Raw genomic sequence first — 26,170 nt, 5'->3', positions numbered from 1 at the left:
ATTTTAGGCAAGATATGAAAAATAAGTAGCTAAAAAAGGCTTTGAGTCATTAAGTTATTTTTGTTATTTTAGTTATAGTTTTGAAATTGCTAATATGATCATGTAACATTCCATAGCCTGTTACTGATAAGTAGTTATCATCTAGAAATTTTAAAGAAGCTCTCTGACAAAATGCATTTTCTGATGTGAGATTATATTGTAAAAACATGATAGGTTGAACTTTATATGGAATACATGGATTAGTCTTATGTTCAGAAGGATCGATTGGTGATTGATGCAGTAGAAATATTGATGTAGCGTTGGATTGAAAAAATGTACTTGTGGATTTACAGGCAGCCATCAATGGAGTGATACCACAGGAGAATGGGATCTTACAAAGGTAATAACAAAATCACCTAACATTTACTGTCTGACTGCATTGCTGTGTTATTGCCACAAAAGAGTGACCATATAAAATGTCTGACAACAGCTTGAGAGCTATATGTACTGTATACATCTGCAAATCACACATTAAAATATGCAGCTTACAAAAACATCTAGTATGTACAAGAAATGGTAATCCACAAGTCTGGTTATAGTAAACATAAAACTGATATTGTCCCCCAAATGATAATTGAGTTTAATACTTTGCTATAGTCATATTTATTACTGATCGAACACCACACAATTGTAGAGAAATTGTTTGTAAATTCCTATACATGCACGACTAGCAAATAGTGCTAGCATACTGTAGAGGCTACTGGGCTGTTGCTCCTGCTATGGTTGCTATTATGCTGTCTAATAGGAATGATATAAAAGGCTGCAACTGCAAGGAAACCTTCTGCCAAGAATGGAGTTGTACACAGTTTCTCAATAGAAAAGGTTTCTTTAAAAAGGCTTTGTGCTCTTCACTTTCCTTCAACGGTTAGTTGACACTCATGAATGCAAGGAGCTAATCTAAACCCTCCCAAACTGGAGATGTTCTGTTAAACTGCTTTACTTTGTGTACACACTTGCATGCATGTGTGCGCATGCATGCAAGTGCTGTAGAGTAGTTCAGGCCCTTGGGCCATGAGAACATTGCAGGTCTTTCTCGAGGGCACACATCGCTATGAATGGAGGCTGGCAGGCGGTGTGACCAGCAGCCAGCATATTTACTAAGTGGCTGGCATTAGTATGGGTACGGTTGTGTTGCCCAGTAAACGGACTCTGATGATGTGACCTGAGCTGGGGCCAGTTGGAGGGTACGGCTACTCTTCTGTCTAAAATGCACTTCCTCCTCGTGGCCACTTCACTGAGCAGTCTGAGGATGAAATGAAGAAGCTTGCCTTGTTATTAAGAGCATAAAGAAGTATTTTCTTGTGCAAAAATGCTGACTCATCTGTGCGACTTTATGTATCCAGTTTGCTACCATACAGTAGGTTAAGTTGTCAGCAGTTTTGGGGTCTCTGGGGTCAAATCTTGGAGGGTACGGGAAAACTGCATCCATTAACAACAGACATTTTAACTGTCTTTAGTGAGCCATGTTTAGGTGAAAACGTCCTCCACATCTGTTTCACTAGTTTTTAAGATCTTGCAATAAATACTTTTACGAATGGTGAGAATCATTTTGGCAAGATTTCTCATATTATTCCTTTTGCTTTTGCACAGTGATGAAAGCATTGCTGCTTTTGTATGTAAACCACATTACATATGATGCTGTATATATGACATCTTAAAACCTAAAAAGCAACATTAGTGATAACAGTCTGTCTGTTATATTTTGAAATTATTCTGCTAGCCTGTTTGGGTGTTTTGTAGCAGTCAGCATATGCATATGTTATGTGCCAAACATAATAGAGCCATTGTTTAAAGGCTGACACAGTGTTCTTGCAGGACAGTTGTTGCTAGTACTTGAAAGAACAAAGGACACACTCTGAGACATATGATGAGGAAGCAGCAAGAAAAAGCATGTTAGAGACTTAACTGATATTTTCTGGCTTGTATTCATTGCTGAAAGCATCTTTTATGATTTGTAAGTCTTTCCTGATGTCAGCTACACTCAGTCTTTCATGTCAACAGTAATCTTTTCATGTCTCTGCAGTAACTTTTCCAGTGAAGCGAGCCAGTACGGACCTCCTAGCCAGTCAGAAGCAGCCGATGCAGCAGCAGGAGGTTCTGTCCTCCCCCCTTCGTCTTCGTCTTCATCCTCCTCTCCTCCATCATCCTCAACATCAGCCTTTTGTCCTGTCAACGCCTCCTCCCGACACATTGTAGAGCGCCAGTCCCGGATGCTCAACTTCAGGGTGGAGTACCGGCAACGCTCAGTGGAGCTGGTGCTTGAAGAGGGCAGCACAGTTGGTGAGCATCTTACACATATTTAATGTAAATAATATGTCTACGCATGCACAGAGATCACAAGTTTTCTCACCTCTTTTTTGTGCATTTCATTTAATACAACTCACAGGAGAAATCAAACAAATCCTTGAGACAGAGCTTGGTGTTCCAGTGTCCAAAATGCAGCTGAAGGGATGGAAAAGTGGTGATGTCTCTGATAGTGTAAGTATAAACCCTTATTTTTGTGAAGTAAAAAAACATATTGAGGTAAAAAATATAATAGGAAATAAGAAACTAAATACTGTAGCTCATTTTTAAAGAGTTTGTTTGTATGTTTATCCAGACTCTGCTGAGAAGTTTACACCTGCCCAAGAACAACAGCCTGTATGTCCTGACCCCAGACATTGCACCTACTGCCAGCACCAGCAAAAACAGGTAAACCATTCTGGTCACTCCCTTTTGCCCAACCTCATAATTAATCATCATCCTTTTCCCAAATTGATGCACTCACTACGAAATACCATAGATATCCGATTGCAGCACTTAGTAGTGGACACCAGATGGCGATCTTACCCTACTTATAAAGAGGAGCCAGACTCTAACCAGCAGAAAAACTCTTTCATTGGTTTATTAGGAGACATTTGACCCTCTGGTGCACATTCATTTTCTCACATCCATTGTGACATTTTGAGAAGAACGCCTGCTGCCACAGTCTTTGTGTGTTGAGTAAATAATAATTTCTTTTGCCATCTTTGAATTTTACAGCCTGATATTGTTGCTTGCTGAAGGTTTTTTGCAATATCCACACTTCATATCTATTATTTATCCTATTTTGTTCAAGGTGCCAAAGTCAGCCATATTAGTGATGGTGTCCTGTGACAATAAGAGATTTGCTGAGAAAGCTTCATAAAATCAGTGTTCTCCATCCAGAGGATGTTCTGGTTATCTTGGTGAATGCATGGCCATATTAACAACCTTTCCTTCTGAAATGTCAGACAGCTCAGTGTAAAGTCCTTGCAGTAATACAATCATAGGTGGCAGCTGAACATGTGATTGCCCTTTCATCAGTATCAGGTAAACATCATCCAAAGAAATAAAATTTCTTCATTTTTTCACCCGTAGGATCATGTTTATTCTTATTAAAAATAATAGTGAAAGGTATTTTTAGTTGTGGGAATATGTTTCTTGCAGTATTTGTATGGTTGGGGGGCTTGAGGTTGTTCTGCTTCTGAGTGTGGGTGTGTTGGATATTACTTTGCGTGTAATATGTGTTAAAGTACCTGTGTTTCACAGCAAAATTGCTTGATGGGAACATGCAGTGTTGCTACTATGATTATTGAAGGAACAGTGGAAAAAGTAAAGACCGGCTGGGACACATAACATCATCTTGCCAGTTTCACAATGTCTCTGTGAATACTTCAAAATGACGATTAAGTTTCTTTCAAGTGAAGTTGTATGAGGTGCTCATTAGAGTAAATGTGTGACCCTGCTATAGATGTGGTCGGCAAACCCTGTTTGTAAAAGAAGGCAGATGTTCGATCGAGGCCGAAATGAACCGTTGGAGGTGGGGTCGGTAGTGAAATACATTTTTGTCCTTTTGAAGAATGACGGATTAAAATCAGTTTAAGTGAATGGTCTGTCAGTCTATGGCAAATCTAGCTTGAATTTAAATAAAGCAAAGTTCCACAGTGGTGGAGAAGATATTACAGTGTTCTGCAAGGTAAAATTCTGCTTTTCTCTCTGGTAGCTTAAAGAGAGCTATATAAAACTTCAGTTGCCTGCTCGAAATGGCATGGTGAAGTAGTAATAATAATCTCACTATGTGTGCAGGAGTACTTTTAAAATGACATTCCTCAAGCTGGAGGGTAATATAGTATGGACACCTCATACACTTCTGAGAATCTAAACTGTCCTGTTTAATGAAAAAGGGAAATTCTCATTTCATCAAAAAAGAAAAGTAGATGAGACAATTGTTGATTGCTGTTTTCTAAATTGAATTGCACTGTAGCGTTTCACATGTCAGCAGAAGACATTTGGCAGTTTGCCTGCTAGTTAGGCTAAGTGGTAGTTATATTGTGTTGGCAGCTAATGGCCCTCATCTCCCCAGTCTTTCTACCCTTGCTCTCCCTTCTCTGCCTCTCCTCATCTTCTCACTTCCATACTAACTGCTGTGTCTTTTTAGCAGCACCGTTGCCATTTCTCCAAGTGTTATCGATATCATTCTGGGTGTCAGGAGCTCATTATTCTGTGTCAGCTATTTTAGTGGCGGACAGTTGGGGCTGAAAGAAGTGGGTGGGCTGTGTGTGTGTATATATGCACATGCATTTGTGTATATATGTGTGTGTGTGTATGGTGACCCTGCTGTTACGCTGGGAGAGGATAGGTGACAGATCACAGAATATGAGGGGAGCAGTCCCCTGCAGTGAGACCAAACAAGCTGTTAGCTTGCAGTAAAAATAAACCGTCACACCTTATACCCACTATAGGCACAATTTGTGTGCATTGTCTCCAAATGTATAGCAGTCGAAAGATTGGTGGTATTAAATGCCTTTTTATGGGCAGTGAAGCTGCTAGATCATAACTATTGTGTCACATTTTAATGCCCTCTTCTAAAAATAATTGTATTAACTTTACAGTTTTTAAATAGTTTCAGTTATCAATACTTAATTTTATCTGTTTATTGCAAAAAATAGCATAATTTATAGATTACAATGACACTGACAGATTATACATCAATGGATTAAATCTGTTTTCATTGCCGACAAGCCAACACACAGCAACACAGCACATTAAAGATCAGTTAAACCTCTCTGCATTTCTCCTTGTGGCTTGTGGTGAATCTAATTATCCATAAAAAATTAAAGTATAACAGAAAAATCTAATCAGTTACATTTATTATATCTATGTATATCATTTTCTTCTAAGTTTTCTGTTTGTTTGTCTTAACTTGGATGGATGCAGCACACTCTAAAGCCATTTTCAAACATGCATCCGGCAACAGTGTTTGCTTCACATATCCACACAGTCAGTTGCTCCTTTATTGGGTGCACATTCTCCCTGACTGTGAAATACCACACAAGATATTGACTTCAAACTTTCTACATAATCTCTTAAATAGTTAAACTGCACAGGCATATAATCAGAGATATTTACAGAATCTTCCACTACCTTAGGTGAAAATCTAGTCATTATGAGAGGACAGTTGCATTTCAGGTGTGCATAAATTGGTCACAAAGTGTGTAAGGCAGTAGTTTTTGCCATTCAAAAAGTTGCTTACTATTTACGTTAACTACATGTAAGTATATATTTGTCAAATTTATTATATACTGTTTGTTTTACTTGTTAGAAGGCATACATTTTCAGCCCTGTGTTTGTAGAAAAGATACCATAACAAACACTAATGCATAACATGGTATAACTTACAAATTTGCTTTATTACAGTTTATGATTATTGCACAGGTTATCAGTTAAATTATATTTGAAACCTCTCTCAGTTTTAGCCAGTGTTGTCAGTTGAGATGTTTATTAAAAATAATGCATTTTGAGTGAGGTTAATAAATCTATCTCTGTCTCCAAAACTGTGTTTGCTAGATTGTAGTGATGGTCTGAAAAGACAGTTATCTACCCAAATTTAATTTCACAATGCCTATTTGCTTCAAATTGTTGCTGAGTGAAAATGCAAATGTCCCATAAATGGTAATATCGCTGGCAATTACTTTGTAGAGCTTGGCTCATGCAGTACACACACCTAAACCAAACCCACTGATTAAATAGTGCTGCACTGTCATTATGATCCCGCTGAGCAAACTCTTCTTGGTTATCGTGTTTGATTAGAAATAAATCTTTAGGCTTTCGGAGATTTTCCTTTGAGCACCAATCCATCTCAGGTAGTTATTTAGTTAGTGATGTGAAATGCACTTGGTTCTGCAGCCTGGTCTGAAGTAGGTTTTTTTTTTCCTGTGAATACAAGAGGGTGTTGAGGAGGAGCTAATCTCTTGCATAAATGATAAGGGACTGATGAATATTTCAATGGAGCCTGTTTCCTTTCCTGTTTATTCTGCGCTTCTGCTCTCAGCAAGCGTGTTTGCCAATGAAAGGTTATTCTAATTTGAACTCTCCAAGAAGTTTGAAATTGCAAAAATGATTCATTAGGTTTGTGTGTGTTTTTATAGAGGCTTTCTGTCCACTTACCTCACCCTCTGTCTGTTGGCTATTCAGTAGCCGACATATATAGTACAAGATGGGAGGTAGCTAGCTGGATTGAAAGCAATCTTAATTGGAAGGATCCAATAGTAAGCATGCTATGTAACACTGGGACAAGATGGCAGACCAAAACAGAGCGGAGTCTGAAAGGTTTCGCATTTTTCTGCTGTGTTGTGGATGCAAAATGTGGAGGAGGTAAGAAGACCGTGTGTGTGTGCCTCTTGACCTCCTCTTATTAAAGACCAGACCAGTCAGCATGTACTCTCCTGGTCAGTATGTTTTCAACTCTTTTAAGTGTTTAAAACACACAGCACAGCATGTCAGTAAGAGGAAAATGTGTACGGGCCAGTATGTGTGTAGGGGTATTTGTGTTTTGCAGGCACATGTCACAATGTGTGTGTATGTGTGCATCTCTGTGTCTGGCAGCGCTAGTTTAATAAGGTCTAGAGTCTGCTCTGTGCCGCAGGGACTCGCAGCTTAGGCGATGAGCTTACCTCAGAATGAAACCAATCTGTTTAGCCTGCTCTTCTCCCCCTGCAAAACGTTCCATTTTTGCTGTCCATAAAGTTAAATGACATTTTCCTCTCAGCACCCTTATGCCATGTCAAGTGCCTCCAGAGATGTTGTGGGCCGACCTAGATGTCACAGAGAGTGTGTGTGTTGAGTGAGAAAGAGACCTCTGAAGGCCGAAGCAAACACTGAGACATCCACATTTCAACCCTGGGCTGCTTGAGGGGCCTGTGTCTATGACAAGACAGCAGCTTTAAAGACATGAGTGGAGAAAGCAGTCCAGACAAAGGGATATTAGACTTGAAACATGGTTGTTCTGTTTATATACGAACCAGCAGGCCTCTGTAGACAGATGGGAAATGACTCATTAGGAATGGCAGTTTTCCCCCTCTCAATACTTTTGATATTCTGTGAGCTATATTTGTACTATAGAGCACAATGGGTGATCTGATTTCAAGCAAATCTTGAACGGAATTTCACCCACGCACACACCAAATGGTTCGTCGGCCTGCCATAAATGACTGATAGGATGTTCCTTCTTTGTTTGCAAGGACAGAGTAACACTTCCACTCAGTTTACCCTCTATCTCTGCCTATTTAGGAGTCTAGCTGTCTGCCAGCAGCAGCTCGGGACTGTGTCCAAACATAATCGTGATATTAGCTAGATCCTTATTTATGTGTCCCTACCCCTTCCATTTCTCCTCTCTCTCTCTCACGCACACACACACATGCACACACGTCTTTCATCCTTCTGCTCAGCCCTATTACATATGCATCCATCCTTCCCACTCCACACATTTCCAATCTTCTCCAGTTAGCTACAACAAACATTACATTTACATATTGATTTCGTAGTTTTAGTCAATGTAAATATGCTGTCATTACAGTAAATTTGAGCTTCTGTTAACATAAGCTCGTCCAGATCTGTGCAGATTAAGGGTGTGATTGCATAATTAATGTGTGCGCTACATATTAATTCCCTCATCCCTCTCTTTCTCTCAACTCTACCTCCTCTCCTTGGGTTCTGAGCCCTGATTAAGTGCCTGTTTCGGCCTTTAAGCCTCCCATTGCTATTCAGCCTCACAGACCCAGCGTTTGCTCAAAACGCTACTTAACCTCACAGCTTATTGTAAATGAAGCTTCCAAAAGTTGATTCCCCCACCTCCTCTTCTCTAACATTACATCTCTGACACCGCTGTAAGTTACAGAATGAGCTCCTCTCAGTCCATCCAGAAACAACATCTGAGCACAGCTATAGATTAGCTATAAACACCTGGTTTTCCACTCAAAATGTTAGAACATTATGCACCTTTAAAACATTTTACAAAGCCTTATCTTGATTTTTTTTTTAGTAGATTAGCAGGACTCAATTGAAGGAGAAAATGTTATTATTTCTGTTTTGCCTTTTTTATGTATTTATCACTTTAATTGCATGTATGTAAATATTGTTTTGATCAACATTGAAAACATTTTCTTTATTTTGAAATGTTCAAATTCAATTTACAATACCGGTACTTTATTCCTTCCTTTAGGGCCGAGTGGTGGCAAGCTTGTTGTACATGTACTTATACACACATTTAAAAAATCTAAAAATATAATGGTGTTAAAAGAGGGTAAACACACAATAGAATCTAACATCACAATGAACAAAAATTTAAGCGCAGTGTGTGAAAAGTAATATGACAACATTGACAGGTGTGATGCCTGGTTTACTGTAACCATGGCTGTGTTCACAGGGGAGCTAAAATTTACACTTCAGCCATAATTGTAGTATAAGTCAAACAGGAGGTGTTTAAGGGACTGATGGCCATAACAAACACCTGGCAAATAAATTGTAATGTAGTTGGTATCCAGGTCTAGTCACCAGATGTTGAGATGTTCACTTTGTGCTATAGTAAGACAGTACAGTACAGATCTTGGTTTTAAAGAGTATTTTGTTTTTTTTTTACTAAGGTACGGAGGGCTCTCCTGGGTTTATTTCTTAATGCTCTCCAGCTTTGTTAGCAATAAGGCAGATTAATGGACTCCATGCTGTTTCTGTGCAGGTGGTCATGGCTGTGGCAGCCTGCTGTGCTGAACATAGCTCTGGCCAGGCTTGTTAAGACACAACCAGTATAGTGGGCAAATGCTCCCTGAGGAGGCACCCACCTCCCTGCAGGCCACTAGGCTACCACTAGTTAACAAGTTTCAGCTTGTCTTTTACTTGACTCAGTCACTCTTTTCGTCGTCTTACGTCACTATTCTGTCAGCTGATTGTGTTTTAAATTTTCTTATAAATTCATCTGTGTATTTCTCACCGTTTGATTTCTTCTTTCTTATTCTTCATTTAGTGCTCTTCAGGAGTCATTAAACCAGAACTTCCTGCTGGTCATTAGCCATCGGGAAGCTCAGAGGGACTACAACCTCAACTTTCCTGGTTCCAGAACCATACAGGAGGTATGACATCGTCATCAGAAAGTCAATTCTTGTGCACACACTCAAGTTCTGAGTAATTCACCCATAGACATACATAATATTATTGTACCTGATTCTAGTTTCCTATAACACATCTTTCATTCCATTTGCCAAACATTGCTAGTCTATCTCAGCCATCGATTCATTATTCATCACAAATGATCACATTTCAGAGCACATAATTACTCTCACAGCTGCGGTCTGGAACAACCCTCTCTTTTTCTCCCCACTCCCCCATGGTATGTCTTTCTCTTTCTCTCTCAGCAGTTTGAGCAGTCTAGTAGGCAGTTTAAATGAGTGAAGATTGTTTGATCTATGCATGCAGGAGCAATGGAAAGAGACAGAGTCTATTCATTTTCTTCATCTGAAAATAAACAATAGATTTGGCACTCCATGAAATATTTATAGTTACTCATCCTGGACTCGGTGTGAAGACAGTAGACTTCTTTATTCATTGGTTATTACTATCACAGCTGCAAATGGATAAAAAGTTAAAGGTCATAAATATGAGTGCTTGCATGCCTATGCAGATGATTATGAATTAATCCATGTGTTTAGATCCATAGAGACATACAATACTTTGCTATATTGTCTTGTCCCAACATTCCCTCTTCTTCCGTGCAGAGGGAGACCTGAGCAGGTGTCATTTATTATTCACAGTTTGTACCCTGCCGTCACAGGTGAGAGGACATAGACTTATCAGATAGGGAGGTCCCAGTATCAATCATAACTGACTGGTAAACACATATTAATATGTAATTATCGTTTACTGATATCATCTAGATATCAGTAAAATATTAGCAAAGCAGCAAAACAAAGCAAGTTTATTTATATAGCGCATTTTATACACAAAGGTAGTTCAGTGTGCTGCACACAAAGGATAAAATACAACATACGGTAATTAAAGGCAATGAAATATCAGTATTTTCATTTGTTGGCATTGCTATATATATATATATATATATATATATATATATATATATATAGCAATAATAGGCTGCCACTGTGGTTCAGGCCTGGATCCTCTGTGTGGGTGAAGATAACACTAATAATAATCAGGCTACTAGCAGGGCTTGTAATGGTGCTAATTGAACAGATTAGTACAATCAGCATCTGAACTGGAGGCAGCTTGCCTCCCTGGACTTCTTTCTCTCCTCCCTTGTTCACACTCAGTTTTTTTCCTCCTCATTCGTCATTATCATTATTATCATCATTTCCATCATCTACAACATATTTCTCTCTCTCTCGCTCTTGCTCTCTCTCTCTCTCTCTCTCTCTTCTCAGGCAGATGGTTTTGATGAGCACCCACTGTGAACCTTAAGTGTTTCTGCTGGGATTACAAACACTGGGGAGGGGTTCCTGTGGTGAGGGAGGGGGGGACCATGGACACAGAAAGGAGGCAAAGGACTGTTGGCTTGGTGGGGGTGCTGAAAGAGGCCATAGTGGATAGAAAAGGGACAATGTGGGCTTAAACAGGCCTCCATGTCGTGGTCTTTTCCTTACACATGCTTGTCTTTAGGCTACTCAAGGCCCCCTACAGTGAAAATGAGACCCAGAGCTTTAACCTGCATATATCATGTGTAAACTCCATGTAGGAACTGATTCAAAAAGTTAAGTTACCATCCACAGGTTTAAATACTTGCATTAGAGAGAGTCAAATAGCTGTTGTGGAAGACCTGTATCGAGATGCTTTGGTCTTGAAGAATTACCTGTTAAAAGTCTTAGATAAAAACAATAATAAGACAAAAACAAGTTAAAATGCAACAAACGAGTAACACCATATTCAGCCTGTCTGACTCCCTTTTTTTGTTCTTACTGTGTCCACTGACACATATGGACTCCACTACAGAGCACCTTTCTCTCCCCATTCTCTCTTTTTGTTTTAGCTGAAAACTAACCGATGGTCCCTGCTTGTGCATATCAATAGGGATAGAGTCTTGTCTTTTTGTTTGTCTTTGCCAAAGACTCTGGCTTTGCCTTGTGGCTCTAAGGGAACTGCCCTTACCCCTCCCTTTTTTTATTCCTTCATTCTCCATCTCTCTCTCCCAGTGTCCCTTTTCCACCTTCTTTCTTCTCCACCTCTAGAGCTCAAGGCTGTGTAGACTCTGATTGGCATTACCAGACAAGAGTGTGGGGGTAAGTTGCTGGCTAGCTTCTGAGCTAAGCTGGAGAGCAAATGTTTGCCAGGGAAGTAGATGGTAGAATAGGGATCGCTGCTGGGTCCTGAGTTGTCCGTGACCAGACCAGTTGTCCTGGGGATTTCCCCCGTCTACTGCCCCCCAGGGCTGGGTCTGGGCCCCATCCCTGCTCCGCAGCTGGGAAACATATAGGAACCAAATGCAGACAGGGCTAGAGGCCCGAGAAAAGGAGGGTTGGATCGAAAAAGGAATGAAAGAAAGGCATCTGGTGCCTAGGAGAGCTGAAGAAAGAGTGCAGGAGAGAGAGAGCTTGTGACTGTTTAACGGAAACCTTTCCTTCTCTTTGATTTGCTTCCAGCCAGGGATTACAGGCAATTGGCATTTACAATGATTGGATCATTAATTTTGCCGTGAGGCGTATTGCCCAGCAGCTCAGCACCACAGCCAATCCAGCTAATGTTTTGTCTAACTGGCTCATACACCCCTGCATCATCTCAACATGAACAGCTAAACACAGATCAGCAGCACACTATTATAGACTCGTATAAATCCTATTCTGCTTTTTACTGTATATCCCCATTACATTTTGGATTTATAGAAGTCAGGTTGGTGGACAGTTTTAAAAATCACTGGAGTGGTTACTAAGTCATACTTTGCTCATTTAACTCCAGCAGTTATTCTTTGTTTTCATTTAGTCAAGCATTAACTGGTAATTTTTAGTAGTATTTTGCAATGAAGAGTCAAGGATAAAGTGTAATTATTTTTGTTTCAATCTAACTTATTAGCAAAATAGCTACTGTGGCAGACAGGGGGCAGCATTAGACAGTATTGCTGTATGATGACTGCTCTGGCCACTGCATACAGTGCTTTGTAAGAAGAGCTGTTACTAAAAATCAGCTACCTTGTGGAGTAGGGACAAGGTTTAGTTTCTTCTACGTTATTTTTCTTTCATGCAGTACTATGAGATTCTCATAAAAACACCATATTTTTCATGTATGTAGAAGGGGCTGAATAAGCATGGGCAGATTCTGGGAGTGTAGTTTCAGGTGGGCAGGCTTGCTGTGTAGCTGTGTTTTCTTTCTCTTGTGAGATCAGATTGTCCTCTGCCAGGTGTCTTTCACTGTCTGTCTCTACTCTCCTCCTCCACCTCTCACCTTCACTCTCTCTGTGGTGGGCGTTAGTTTGTTGTTTCTCTGATGCTGCTTTAACCTCTGACTGCAGCCTCTTCATTACTAGTGTTTATGCCTCTCCTTTCCTCCCTTTCCCCTCTATTCACCGGCCGGTCAGTCAAATCCCTGTAGTCTGGCTGGTCAAACATAGATATTACACTCTGTAATAACACTGGCCACCCGCTTTGACCCCAGCCTGCTATCTTGGCCTTAGCTTCTCTTCATAAGGATAGGCACTGAGTGGTATGGTGTGGGATTTACGATAGAAGACAAAGGATGGACTGTGCCACTCTTTATTATTGTTCTTTTATTTTTTTTCCCCTCTTCTTGTTTGTACTGTGAATTGCTTTGCTCTACTCAGCCCAGCACAAATAAAATTTAATTTCTGTGTGAGATTGGTAAGTTAGATAACATATTTTACAGTTTCCTTGATTTAGAAAAAAAGAAATCTATACATTTAAGCTGTTTATGACTGTGTTCCCAAAGTGCACATACATGGATTAATAAAGTAGTCAAGAAATATCTGCCACCATAATCTTTACAGTTCAGTGTTTTGAGATGCCTTCCTGCTTTGCTTGAGATTGGCTTTGACTTTGTATTTGTAGCGTTCTTTAAGTTTCCACCTCTCTGACCAGCAGCCCTGAATATGCCCAAGGATCCATCTCTCATCAGTGCATTTTACAAAGACAGGATTTGCACCATGTATGAGGGGATCTTGGCTCTACAATAGATAGTTTTCTCAGCATCAGTGTCCAGCCCTCCGGGCCTGAACGGCAGAATTCTGTCGAACAAATACGCTAGAATCCACGGCCGCCAGCGCTCAGACGCCGCCAGTGCTTTGATCAGCTCTGACTGGCGCACATCAGGCTGGCGTTAGGGCTTTAAACCAACAACCCACTGGACGGTGTAACGCGGCGCTTGGTGGGACAGGCGCTGCTGGCTGCTAACTGTTTAAAAACAAGGAATGTTATTAAGTGATGCAGATACAGCGTCCGCGCCTGAATGGGAGAAGAGAAATACTGTTCATTTCAGAGCGTGGGGCTGTTGTTGCTGGGAATTAGCTGTGGCATCTGAAGAATGCTGATAACACTGGCTGTCTTTTTTCTTATTTTTTTTCTCCTCCACTTTGCTGTTGACTCATGTCCTCCTTCATCCCCTGCCACCAGCTTTCCCCTTATGCCTCTGTGAGGATAGCTGCAAAAATTTACATTGTTTTTTTTTCTGTATTGAATCAACCATAGGAATACTTTCCAGCAAAACAATGCCAGACAGATATACCGTATGACAGATATTTTGAAAACAGGATTGTAAAGAGAGATACTAACATTTTTAGTGAAGAGTCAGACTTGAACATTGATTTTTTCCCCCTATTAAGTACTAAAATAATATTGGGTATGAGTATTGTGTACTCAGCAATGTCTTTAATATTTCTGTGTTCACAGGTGAAGAGAAACGTTTCAGACTTGACCAACATACCAGTCCGGCATCAGCAGTGGGAAGGATGGCCTGCATCAGCATCCGATGATTCTGTAAGAGGCACACACAGACATCCACATGCCCTCAAAAATACTCAGAAACCTCTTATGCAGATTTTTTTGTAGGAAAGATTATGTCTGTGCTGTATGTGTATGGATAACTATGGATCCAATGTTTAAAGTTATATAATTTATTGATAATTGACATTATATTTAAGTTGCAGTGGAAACTGTTCCACACCCTGTAATCCATACGGAAGGATGAGAGTAAGATGTTCAAGCTAATTAAGATGTCATGACGGTTCCCATCCTGTGTCCTCTATTTGTGGACATTAAAGCTCACATCATTGAGTCCGGCTGACCTCTCCCATCCCAGGGTTACTCTTCCCAGCCATTCACCCTGTACACAGTCAAGCAGATCAGAGGCAGCCCTCACATAGAACCTTGAGGAACCTCTGACCCCTTTTGTCTCACCCCTCCTTTGACTGCATATGTGTTCCCATGCTAATTGTTTGGCATGGTTTATCATGCTACACTGAGAAGCTGTTGTGCACACATTCTTGAGTTAACCCTAGCTAACATTTTCCTTTTAGATGTGTGCAGTTGTTGTTTGGTTTCGAGTATGGTATTGACTTGTTCATACATTGTCATATGTGTCCTATGGTAGATCTAGCTGTAATAGCATTGCACAGTTATGATTATAGGGATAATCTGTTATTCATACAGTGTTCTCTTGGATACAATTTATTCTGCCAGTCACCCATTATTCATATTTCAAACAGTGAATAAACAATAACTGCACCTGTTTTATGATTCTAGTAAAGCTTTTAAAGTGAACAGTGAAAGCATCCTTCCATTAAAGGGGCAAATGATAAAAGGTCATGTATCCATTTACACTACAGAAGACTGTTTGCATTTTTTTTGTTCCAGGACAGCTCAGAGCGGCCAATTGTAAAGCCTGTAACCACCAAACAAACCATACTGCTATGATGCAGATTTGTCATTGTTAGCATTATGGTTGTAGACTTCCAATTATGTGATCAGTAAACAACCCTAGACTGCAACAGAAATACTAATCTTACTGCAAATCTGAAGGCACATTGTGAGCCTGTGACTGACCGCAGCCTTGAGTGAAAAAGCTCCCGTATTACTGCACCAAGTGATTTACTTTACATGTTTCCAGCCACAAGATAAAGCTTGGGCTTTATGACTTTCCTGTACACGCTGACAGAGGAAGTGAGCTAACCTCAGACATTTTTTAGAACTGCATTCAGCATGTTAATCTGTGGTTTCTCTGCTGAAATAGACAGGAAAGGTTTTGAATTCTTCATGAACTAAATGAAATCTTTTTGAAATCGATGTGTTGTTTCCATTGTACAAATTTAGAATTTATGGAAACATTACACCTCACCCTTAAAATATATAATAATTTACAAAATTTATGTTGAATGAAATGAATATTTCCAGTAGGTCCAATGTGTTGAAAACAGCTCTCACAATATTTAAAGAAAAAAAATAGTTAATGAAAAAACATTTGTGGTGATATTAAAGCATTATTACAAAGTTTTGACTCGGGTTACATCAACATTAAATACTAGCAATACCTGTTTGTCCATTTTATTGCTAAGCAAGCCCTACCAATCTCTTTGTAGCTTTTATTTTAGCTTTCTTGTGGATTGTGTTGTGGTTATCAGTGGGCCTTGGACCCTCACCCAAGGTAGCTGTGGATATTATGGCCAGAGATCATGAATACATTTCAGCTCATTGTGGCATCATAGACCCAGGCAGCCCTTGGCTAACACACATCTGCAGTGTCTGTGTTTCCTGGATGAGGAGATATTAAAAAGCATAGAGAAGAGACAGAAGTGTAATAATGGCCTCTGCACTCGCCATCGCCTTCTTATTGAAACGTCTGAAGGTATTAACAGAGAAAGCCCAGGGCTTGGCTGGCCTAGCAGGCGGGTAGGGAGCCAGTGTTAGTGTCTAGCTCATTAGCCCAGTCTCATCTCGTGGGGTTTGGGCCAATAAACATGGCAGGCAGAGGCCCCAGATTACGTTTAGCTCCGCACACCATCCCACTTTTTGCTTTTTGCTTTGCCTTCAAGTGTTCATTCACATTTGTGTGTTGCATATGTGCATGTGTATATTGGTAAATGCATCTTTCCCAAAGTTAACACTGTGGCATCAAACTTTGAACTGAATACTTAGTGCTAATTTGTGTCTGTTGTGTTTGTGGTAAACTGTGTTTTACTTTACCACAGAATTACACATTAATATCCAGCAGCAATTGCCTTAGTGCAGCCTCTCTACTAAGACAATTACACTAGCAGAGAGTACTTTTTGTGTAATTGAGGTTAATCTAATTGAATTGTAGGCTCAGAGTATCATTTTCATCTGTCACTTATTGTTGTATTCCAAGAAAGTTATTTGAGTTGATGTAATGTTAGTTTAATGATGTCATGTGAGTGTAAGAAAATAGTTTGTCATACAGAATTTCTCACCTTTCAGGGAAACTAGTAGTTACGTGTTGCGTCAACCCCCCGATACTGTCCACTCAATGTGTTTCATTGTTTATTGTGTACTGAATTATTCAAGGCCTTATGGAGAATTGAAATTGGATCAGGATGCTTAATGCTCAAATGGCAGCGAACAACAGATCAGTTTATTCAGTGCCCTGTTATTGTGTGGAGTGTTAAAGTAAGGAAGTGGAAGTGGCACAAAGCAGTAGCAATGTGAGGTGATGCTCATTTTTAGCAGGCAGATTGTGTTGACCTGGGTCAGTGAGTAATTCGAATATTGCTTAGTGAACATACAGTATACATCAAGCTAATTTCAAAACACTGCTACAACATTCTAACAATTAGATCTGGCTGGCCATATATCCCAAGTTATTTTTGTGTTTGTTTACCTTTAAGTTTAATTGCAAAGTCTCAGTTCCTGCTCATTTATCTAAAGTGCAGCTTCCTATCCTCAGCAGTTTTTCTTGATAATTTTACAGAGTTATTCAAATATTCTTCATATAGAAAGACTGATTTGTTGTGTTTACTGGAGTAGCCAAGTAGAGGATTATTTGAAGAAGCACACTGTCTTTTTCTGAATGTTTGTTTTAGCATTTGTTTTATTTTTCTGTGGGTTTACTGCATCAAAACAGTCTTGATGGTACTGGGAAAAAGTTCCCAGTCAGAGAAAAGTATGTTGGACTTTGCTATAGTTAAAACTTGATGGAATTTATGTTACTCCAAGTAGATTAAAACAAATACTCCGGCATTATTTGCAAATACCATGATCTAGCTCTGTCTGCAAATTCTTCCTGATTCTTGTGGCTTTGGCAAAGCTATTCTGAACAGTGCTGAAGATGATGACAGAGGTCTTTGCAACAGCCGATTTAAGAGGCCAACAGGACATTTGCTTCTTTCACTTCTGGAAATGTGCCGAGGGAGCTTCTTTCCTTGCCTCCTTCTTGTCCTCCTCCTTCCCTTAAGCAGTTCAGCATATAGAGTTTCCAAGCCTCATTTCATTGAAGCTGTTTTGATTGGCAGTCTTTCCTCCACACCTGCTGGAGTGATTGACAGCCAGTGGACCATCCTTATTACATCCTCATCTGTTCACCACCACCGCCACCACCCACCCTACCTTCTAGCCAGTAATTGCTGACATTTATGCAGTGTTTCATGGTGTTTGCTAATGTATTAATGCAGCAGAGCCACTGAGGTGCCTTGCCTTGTAGGGCAGCACCTCCTTCAATTTCCCAGCTGGCATTAATGGAATCCTTCTCCACTTGATAGGGGCCTGTGGATTCAAGTGTTTATTGAGAGTGGGCCTGGTTGTTTCTGCCGCAACAGGGCTCAGCAGTCAGCTCAGACAGAGTCCCGTCCCTGTGCAGTTGGTCTTCTTCAGGTGACATTCAGAATTGAGTTAGTCTGTTGCTCTTGTTTTTTTGTTGATCCCCTCTCTTCTTTTACCTTCTTTCTGCACTGCTCCCATCTTGTTGAAATGTTTGTTTTAGGAGGATGGTGCTCCTTCTCGTGAGCTTGGTCACCTTAAAGTCCCCTAGTATACACATGGAAGCATGACACCAGAAATTATACTGCTCTGCCAACCATTGTGTATCCTACTGATCCAACAGTAATTTATGTAGTCTCTACTCTTTTTGAACCAGGCACCTATTAGCCTGAAACAAGGAAAAGTATTTGTTTTTAGGTTTGATCTGTCTTTCTCTCTTCTGTTTCTTTCTTTTTTGTGATACCCACAAAACATTGTTTCCCTGATCCATCTCCTTTCCCTTTGCCGTCTTATTTTCTCTGTCTACTTTTACTGTTCTTCACTGGATATAGTGCAGTAAGGTGGTATACTGTGGTAGTTGTTGTGCAGCTGTCATTGGTAATTATCTCACACTCACAGCCAGACACCTAATCCAAACAGTTCCTTCACTAGAAAAGAAAAAAAAATGAAACACAAAAAGAATAGAGAAAAAACAGGGGAAGAGAACAGAAAAAGGTTGAAGTGTAAGAGAGAAAAAAGGGAGAGAAGGGTAAGGAAGAGAGAAAATTAATTCCCTGTTTCAGCCCCTGAAATACTTAGACGCTCAATGCAAGTGTTAATTAAAAGAATCCAAAAGAGAGGAGCCAATTCCTTTTGTGTGAAGATGTGGGAGAGGGTCATTTGGGGGGTTAACCTCATCCCCCCAGACCTCGTGCCCTGCGGCACTTCAACCTTGTTTCCACGTTATACCACTGAGCCGCCAAGCTGCACTTGTGTACCTCAACATCAGGAGAAGCCATTGGGTCAAAGCAAGGAAGAGGACTGAGAGGCACTCATTTTTTCCCCCTTTCACCTCCCCTCCTTGCATCCATGTCAACTCAAACCCTCCAGGCTGTCTTTGACATGGGAAGTGATCAACATTATTTATACACTTATTAGGTCCTCAGACAAAAGCCTTTCATTGTGAGTAGAGGGGGTAAAGAGTTTATAAGCACCCTCTCGGCAGTGGCTGTTAAGATTCTCACGTTTGATTGCCACTCGATTGGAGAATAGGCAGAATAGACTTGGGGCCATTCCTTCACATCCTTTAGACCCTGTATGTCTTTCTTTCACTCGTATAGCTCTCTAATCCAAATCTCAGGAAGACGCTGATGTCTTCAGTAGCCAAAAATGTTCCTTGTGTTTGCATTGTTATGTTGTAAAACACAGTTTCTTTTGTTATGTGTTACTTAGGCAAGTTAAAACAAAGTAAATTCTGTTTTTCAGATATGAATGACACATTGATCTAATAAACAGTTCTGCAGTGCTAAAGTAGTTAGAGTTGAGTTACATGGGCAGAGACAAGGCAATTCAGTTAAGTGTTCTTCGTAGGTGTTCCCAAGCTACTGAACTGTCCTTCATGTGACACTTGCACACTTTTCATTGTCAAGAGTACACTTGATAATAATTACAAATGCACAGGAAACATGATCTGTTAATCTGCATATACACTCGTCTGTCTCTGTTTGGGAGGACTTGACAGCTCATGGTTCCAGATTTTAAATCACTGAGAACTTGTTGCACATTAAGTCTTAACAGAGACCCTCTTAGAAAAAAAACGCAGGTTTGTCCACTGCTGATACTTCCCCTTTAACGATGATGTCATATTTGGTTTATGCAGTTTTAATATTGCATGGCGGTCTAGCCACTGCTTTTTGAGTAGTTTCTGAGCTTAAGATAACAAGGAGGAGGTGGAATACTCATCAAGATATTATTTTTTTCTCCTACTGTCAGGGGAGATACTGGGTTTCTCATATATCCTCTTTTGTTGCTTGACTGGTGGGAATTTGAAACACAGTGGTCAATATTATAACCGGTTTCAGTTTATCCATAGTCCAGCCACCGAGAGCTGCAATAAATGGTTGTTTGTCTCCCAAGGATCACTGAGAGAGTTAATTTTCTCAGTTCAAGAAAAATCTATATACAAACATCTTATAGTTTAAACCCTATATATATATTTATTCTACAATGGCTAAAGGATACAGAGTGCATTACACTACATTAGTGGTTGCACATGGATAAATATGTAATAATAATTGCAATGCAATGCAACATTGAAATCTAAATTATCTGTTGATTTGTTGGCTTGTTGAGACAATAACATGAGGAAATGTGGGTTTTAACAAACACTGTGAAAGACTCGGAAATCGAAGCTATTTCATATTAAACCATAGTATAATAAAGACAGTAGACAAGTCACTTGGACAAATATAATCTCAGGTTGTATGTTGTGATCCTGCCCAACTCTTGTTACAGCTACAGGTCTTTCAGCTGCTAACTCACTTTCTAAGACTCAGAAGATAAGGCTGTGAAACAGACATAATAGACTGGGTGGTACTGTCAGATAACTCACTTCTTATCAGTGCCAGGCAGACAGCAGTACACTAGTGAGTCCATGTTGCCGACAAGGTCCAGTGGTTCCACTGTTCTCTCCTGCTGTAGAAGATGAGGACCCACTCTATTTTAAGAGGGACACAGAGAGGAACTCCCTTCAGTGTGTGTAGCCCTTTTCAGATTCAACTGGCGTTGCATGTAATCGTCTCTTGATTCAGCCATGTCCAGCTGCTCTTTGTGTGTCTTAGCACCTGACAATGGAGCAGATCACAGGACCTCTGCAGGGGACGAACAGCTCCTCTGCCTCTTATCACTCCCAGCTTGCCTTGCCTGCCTCAGTTCTGTTGTTTAGAAGTTCACTCTCCCAGAAAAAGTATTTGCATCTGGGCTTTCTGCTGGGCTTTGAACAGTTAGTATGCTTGTGAATATATTGTTGCATTAGAGTATCTGTACATTTAGGAGGTTGTGCTTGGTTGGTTACCAGTGCTACATTCATTTGTCACTGTTGACAGGTGTCTTGACATATAGGTTAACATGTAATTATTTAAAGTTATCCATCTATATAACTACTTGACATATTACTACAGCTTGTTTTAAGGTGTCTTTAGTTTCACTCCATATTGTGCGACAGCTTTGTCTATATTGTTGATATTCCTTGGGGCCCAAGCATGGAGATACCAGCTGTAATGAGTCCCTGCTGAATGCTGACATTTTCAGTCCTGGCTTTGAATATGGGAGTTAATTAGTCAGGTGTTCTTTTACCATAGACCACTGTCATACTAACGGCTACTGCAGGTGTACAGAAACCTCATCATGGTCCTTCCTCATTAGAAGGATGAGCAGCTGCTGTTTGAAAAATCATATCTTATGCTGCAGTGTAGGCTTGTGGAAAAAAGCCTAAATAGTCTTGAGAAGCTACAGTGACAGAAGTGAGAGTCAGTTGTGAAGTTTGTTTTGGTTGGACTTCAGTCCAATAATCACATGTGATCACATATTATCTTGGCTTTAGGGATTAAAGTGGTTTTGAGTAATGACTCTGATTTTATTATGTTTTCTCTTTTTAGATGACACTAGCTCTCTCCGGGATCAGCTATCCCTGCCATCACCTCAGTGTTTGTCGGAGGTCCTCACCAGCCAACGCCCAAGAGCCCACAGAAGAGGTACATAAGTGTATATACTGTATAACTAACTCATTAGACATGCAAAAGAAATGCTTCTGCTCATGCGTCACGTATGCATACAGTGTGCAGATGTCCATATGATCAGCGACAGTGAGGGGGATGATTTTGAAGATGCGTCAGAATTTGGTGTGGATGATTCAGAAATGTTTGGAATGGGCTCCTCCTCAAGCTGTCGGAAATCACCTATGAGTACGTACATTTAAGCAGTATAATAATAATGTTTAGAACTCAGTTATAGCTCCAACCAAAGATCAAGAGGTTGACCTTTATTTTCACCTCTCTTACAGTGCCAGAGAATAGTGAGAATGAAGCTGATGCCTTACTTCACTTTACTGCCGAATTTTCTTCAAGGTGAGTCCTGTATCCAGGCTGAACAAAAGGGCTTTAAAAAATATGCAAGGCTGAAATGTAACTGTGTTTATGAACTGTTTTCCTGTTGTGTGTGTGTGTGTTACATAGGTATGGAGAGACCCACCCTATGTTCTTCATTGGGTCTTTGGAGGCAGCATCTCAAGAGGCCTTCTATGGAAAAGCCAGAGATGTAAGCAGAACATTGTTTTAATTTACAGAGATACAGTAATAAGTTACAGAATGATAATTTCTGTTTCCAACCCATTTAATTCTGATTAGGGAAAAGATACAAGTCAGGGTGTCCTTTAGCACTGATGTCATTCCTACTGCATGTACGTTTTGAACAGTTTTCTTAAGATAACACAGAGAACGAGCACAAACTGAGCAGATTATTATTCATTCTTTATCTGTCAAGGGGAATACTGCATTTCTTATGTCTTTCCTTTCATTACTGAGCGGGTGGGAACTTAAAATACAATGGACAGTATTATAATTCCTGTGGACACTTCAAGTGTCTTTTTAAGGTCACATTAGAGTGTATTTGTTTTGACAAAGCTTAGTGTTTTACCTTGTCAGTGGAATGAGTTATCACCACCAAGTCTGTGTTGCTTAGCAACAAACAAAACTATAAGTGGAGGAGGATTCACAATTAATACAAAGGTTGACTTTGTATTTAAACATTTTAACAGACTACCAGTGCCACCCCAACAAACTTTTACCTGCAGTATTGGCATTAATTATGAGTCAAAGTTGTTTTTATCATATTGTCTGTATGGCTTTATAGCCACACTGATATAATTAATCAGAAACCCTTTCCAATTTTCACCCTGACATCTGAGGCTTTATTTTTAGCTGTCCACTTTCCCCTCTTGTTTTTTCAGCTTTTGTCCTTTTAAGGATGCTTGTATCAACTGACAGCTTGTGTGGATTACAGCCTTATTAAACTGTGAGGACACAGCAAGATGTTAGGGGGGTTCAGATCACCAGGCGTACAAAGAGGGAGGGTGAAATAGATGATAGTAGAGACACAACAAATGGCATGGTCAGAAATGATGCAAAAGAAAAAGTTGGAAGAAGAATCCAAGTGAAAAGAAAATGAGGAATAAGAATTCATGAGTGTGTGGGAGAAGGGAAAGGGATGGAGAAAGTGTGAAATAAACAGGGATGTAAAAAACCTAACAAGAATCTTGGCGTCTAGCCGGCTTCCCAGCTGATCTCCTCTCCTAAGCCAGCACAATATGGCTGATGTCTCTCTGGTGTTCACACACTCTGTACTGTACCACTGTGCTCCACACAGCACAGGGGCGAAATAGTATTCATTTTCACTGTATTTTGTTTTATTCTGGGTGAGCTTGATTTAGCCTGCCAACTGTGCTGTGGTTAAAATGGCTTTAGAGAAGCAGCGTATGTGCAAAGATGTTGCATGAAAACAGAAGCTATTTGATCTGTTCTGTGTTTGTCCTGTTTCATCACAGGCATCTCAGACTACAGGCCAAAACATACTGCTTTTGATGGTTCCATTAAACAGTAGCATATGTGCACAGTAACATCGTCCATTCTTCCATCTTTCTCTCTCTATCCCATCCTTAGCTCTGCTTCACTTTTAAATAGGAATCTTGTGTTTGTGTCCTCATCATAGAAAAGGCCTACTTCATTAAGGGAAATTAGAATAGGGCAGATTTGACTGAAGGGAGACTACTCCGTGGGTTTATAAACAGAGGAATCAGTCTCACTCTTATAGCCTGGGAGAGGCTAATCACTAAGCAAAACACTACATTTGATGAAGTGTTTCTGAAGGTGTGTGTTGGGGGACTGTTGAGATAGACTCAATCCATCCTTAATGAAAATGCTTTGGGCTGCAGAGCTGAGCTGAACCCTCTTGGGGATCAGTGGTTAGTCAGAGCGTACAGAGAGATAGGCCACCCATCACTAACCACGATCCCCACTAAATCCCCATCAACGCAGTGGTTAATCACTCTAACCCCACTCTCCTTCGCTCTCCACTCCTCTCTCCTGTCTGCCACACACAAAGACACATCAAAATTCATAGCTTTGCTGGAGAGGAGAGTTCAGGGATTTATCACTCCCAAGTATCTGCTTTAAAACACAGCGATAGCCTTGAAGAGTCAAGAAGGAAGAGCAGTGGTCAACTAGAATGACATATTCCATATCGGCAGACGTATATCTAGCCTATATAGCTGAAGCCACACTGAGTTATTGACTGCACCTGAAATAAATACTGTCCTGCTTGAATGGATGGATTAAGAGTTACTGTAGAGTGCAGAAAATAATGCAAGAAATATTTCAATGCACTTGTATGCTAATGTACCAACAATCAGTAGAGTCAGGAGTTTAGGACCTCTGGACAGTTACACATTTGTCCTTCATGTATCAGCTTACATTTTTCATAAGTAAAAATTGTGTGCCCAAAAGAGCTAACATTAGGCTCACAATTTAGTGAAAGTGGCAATTTAGATTGAGCTGGAGTTGACTGAGGAGTAAATATTGACTGTTTAAGAGAGTAAGTAATAACTACGTATTTTAATCAATCAATCAATACCTGAATACCTTATTACAAATGCAGACAACCCCCAAATATACTAGAAATACCACATATAAACTGCATTCAAACAGACCTCATCATAAATAAGTTAAAAACACATCCTCTATCAAAATGGTGGATAAAAGAAAAAAAAAATTACCCAAAGGATAGCTCATCTGTCAAACTATCTGCCCTGCACATGTGTTGCAGCCAATGAGTAGTAGTAGTAGTAGTAGTAGTATTGCAATATAGGAATAGTATCTTTGGTTTAATTAATGGGGAATAACACTCTGTGTTTTATAAGTTGCATTGTGGCATTATTAGCTGTAAGTAGCACCAAAAGCCCATGAAGTACATCAGAGAGTAAATCTGCAGTGATTTCAGAACCAGTCTGTAAGACGGCAAACCTGAAAAACTGTCATTTAATGTACTGTCAGAATCTCAGCCATTCGTTTTAAGATATTTTCATGTTTGGCCACTGATAACACCTGACTATGATGTGGTTAGAATTTTTTAATCACAGTTAATCACAGTCTATTGTGATATGCAAAACCTAAAGGCTTATTCAGCTCTTTAACAGCTGCGGGTTCTCATAATATTTGCTATTTCCCTTTGTAATTAAGCACAGTCACATATTAGCTGTTAATAGCATTGATGGATTTAGTTTTCATGTCATAACACTCTAAAATGGATATGAAGTAATGTTTGGCAGGTGGGATGGCATACTCGAAGCTGTATCCTGGGAAAAAAGGAGGGAGATTTTTTTTTATTAAGGATGCCAGCAGATGAAGATGAAGACTAAAGTCACTTTTCTCTAAAAAAATCTATTTTAAAAAATCTATAAAAAAGAATTTAAACAATCAAATAAGCTTATTTTTCTAGCTACTAATTATGTAGAAGGACAAGTACAAATACTGCTATACAGTGAGAAAGCTTTAGTCTCCCTCTGACACACAAAGCAGGCTTAGATTTAGGTGAACAGGTGTGAGGAAAGGCTATGGGGTCACTATCTAGCTCAGGTTGGAACTAGTAATTTAGCTGAACTGAGGGATTTGCTCCTCCCTGCTAAGACAGGCTATACAAAAGATCTCACTTGAAAGCAGAGAAGGAACAGAGGGGTACGGATAGTTTAACTAAGATGAAGGAGTTCAGTTGGCCAAAATGTGCACTTTGATTAGTCTTTACACCTACTCTAATTGAGCATACATGTGTGTGAGTATGAGTCCTTAATTGTGGGTACAGAGTTAAGTTTGTGCATCTGTGCATGTGTGTTTGGATGTCAGTGTGGAAGTGTGTGTCAGGTTTTTTTTCATGTTGTAAAACTCTCCCTCTCCTCACACTCCTCATTCCTCTCTCAAGACTGAATTTGCTTGTCTTCTCAGCATGAGTGTTTAATCTTTTCAGACTGTTGAATCGGCCCAGTGAATGAGTCCCCAGCTCCTTCTCTTTAGGAGCCCTGGAGATTATTCTAAAGCACTAATCGTTGAGCAAACACAGCA

At 40.0% G+C, this 26,170-nt stretch overlaps 1 protein-coding gene across 1 annotated transcript in view; it reads left to right on the top strand.

Moving 5' to 3' along the window:
• faf1 (Fas (TNFRSF6) associated factor 1) overlaps positions 1–26,170 on the top strand; it is a 49,793-nt gene that overhangs the window by 3,536 nt on the left and 20,087 nt on the right. Inside the window, exons 3-12 of the mRNA XM_028404616.1 lie at positions 333–379; positions 2,063–2,319; positions 2,426–2,517; positions 2,639–2,730; positions 9,338–9,443; positions 14,211–14,297; positions 21,662–21,757; positions 21,841–21,967; positions 22,066–22,129; positions 22,238–22,319. Coding sequence (XP_028260417.1) covers positions 333–379; positions 2,063–2,319; positions 2,426–2,517; positions 2,639–2,730; positions 9,338–9,443; positions 14,211–14,297; positions 21,662–21,757; positions 21,841–21,967; positions 22,066–22,129; positions 22,238–22,319 — 1,050 coding nt within the window. The remainder of the gene's footprint in view (positions 1–332; positions 380–2,062; positions 2,320–2,425; positions 2,518–2,638; positions 2,731–9,337; positions 9,444–14,210; positions 14,298–21,661; positions 21,758–21,840; positions 21,968–22,065; positions 22,130–22,237; positions 22,320–26,170) is intronic.

Source organism: Parambassis ranga, chromosome 4 (genome assembly GCF_900634625.1).
Source record: "Parambassis ranga chromosome 4, fParRan2.1, whole genome shotgun sequence".
NCBI classification, from domain to species: domain Eukaryota; kingdom Metazoa; phylum Chordata; class Actinopteri; family Ambassidae; genus Parambassis; species Parambassis ranga.
The sequence above is the reverse complement of the archived record's forward strand: the minus strand, read 5'-3'. Positions and strand labels throughout refer to the sequence as shown.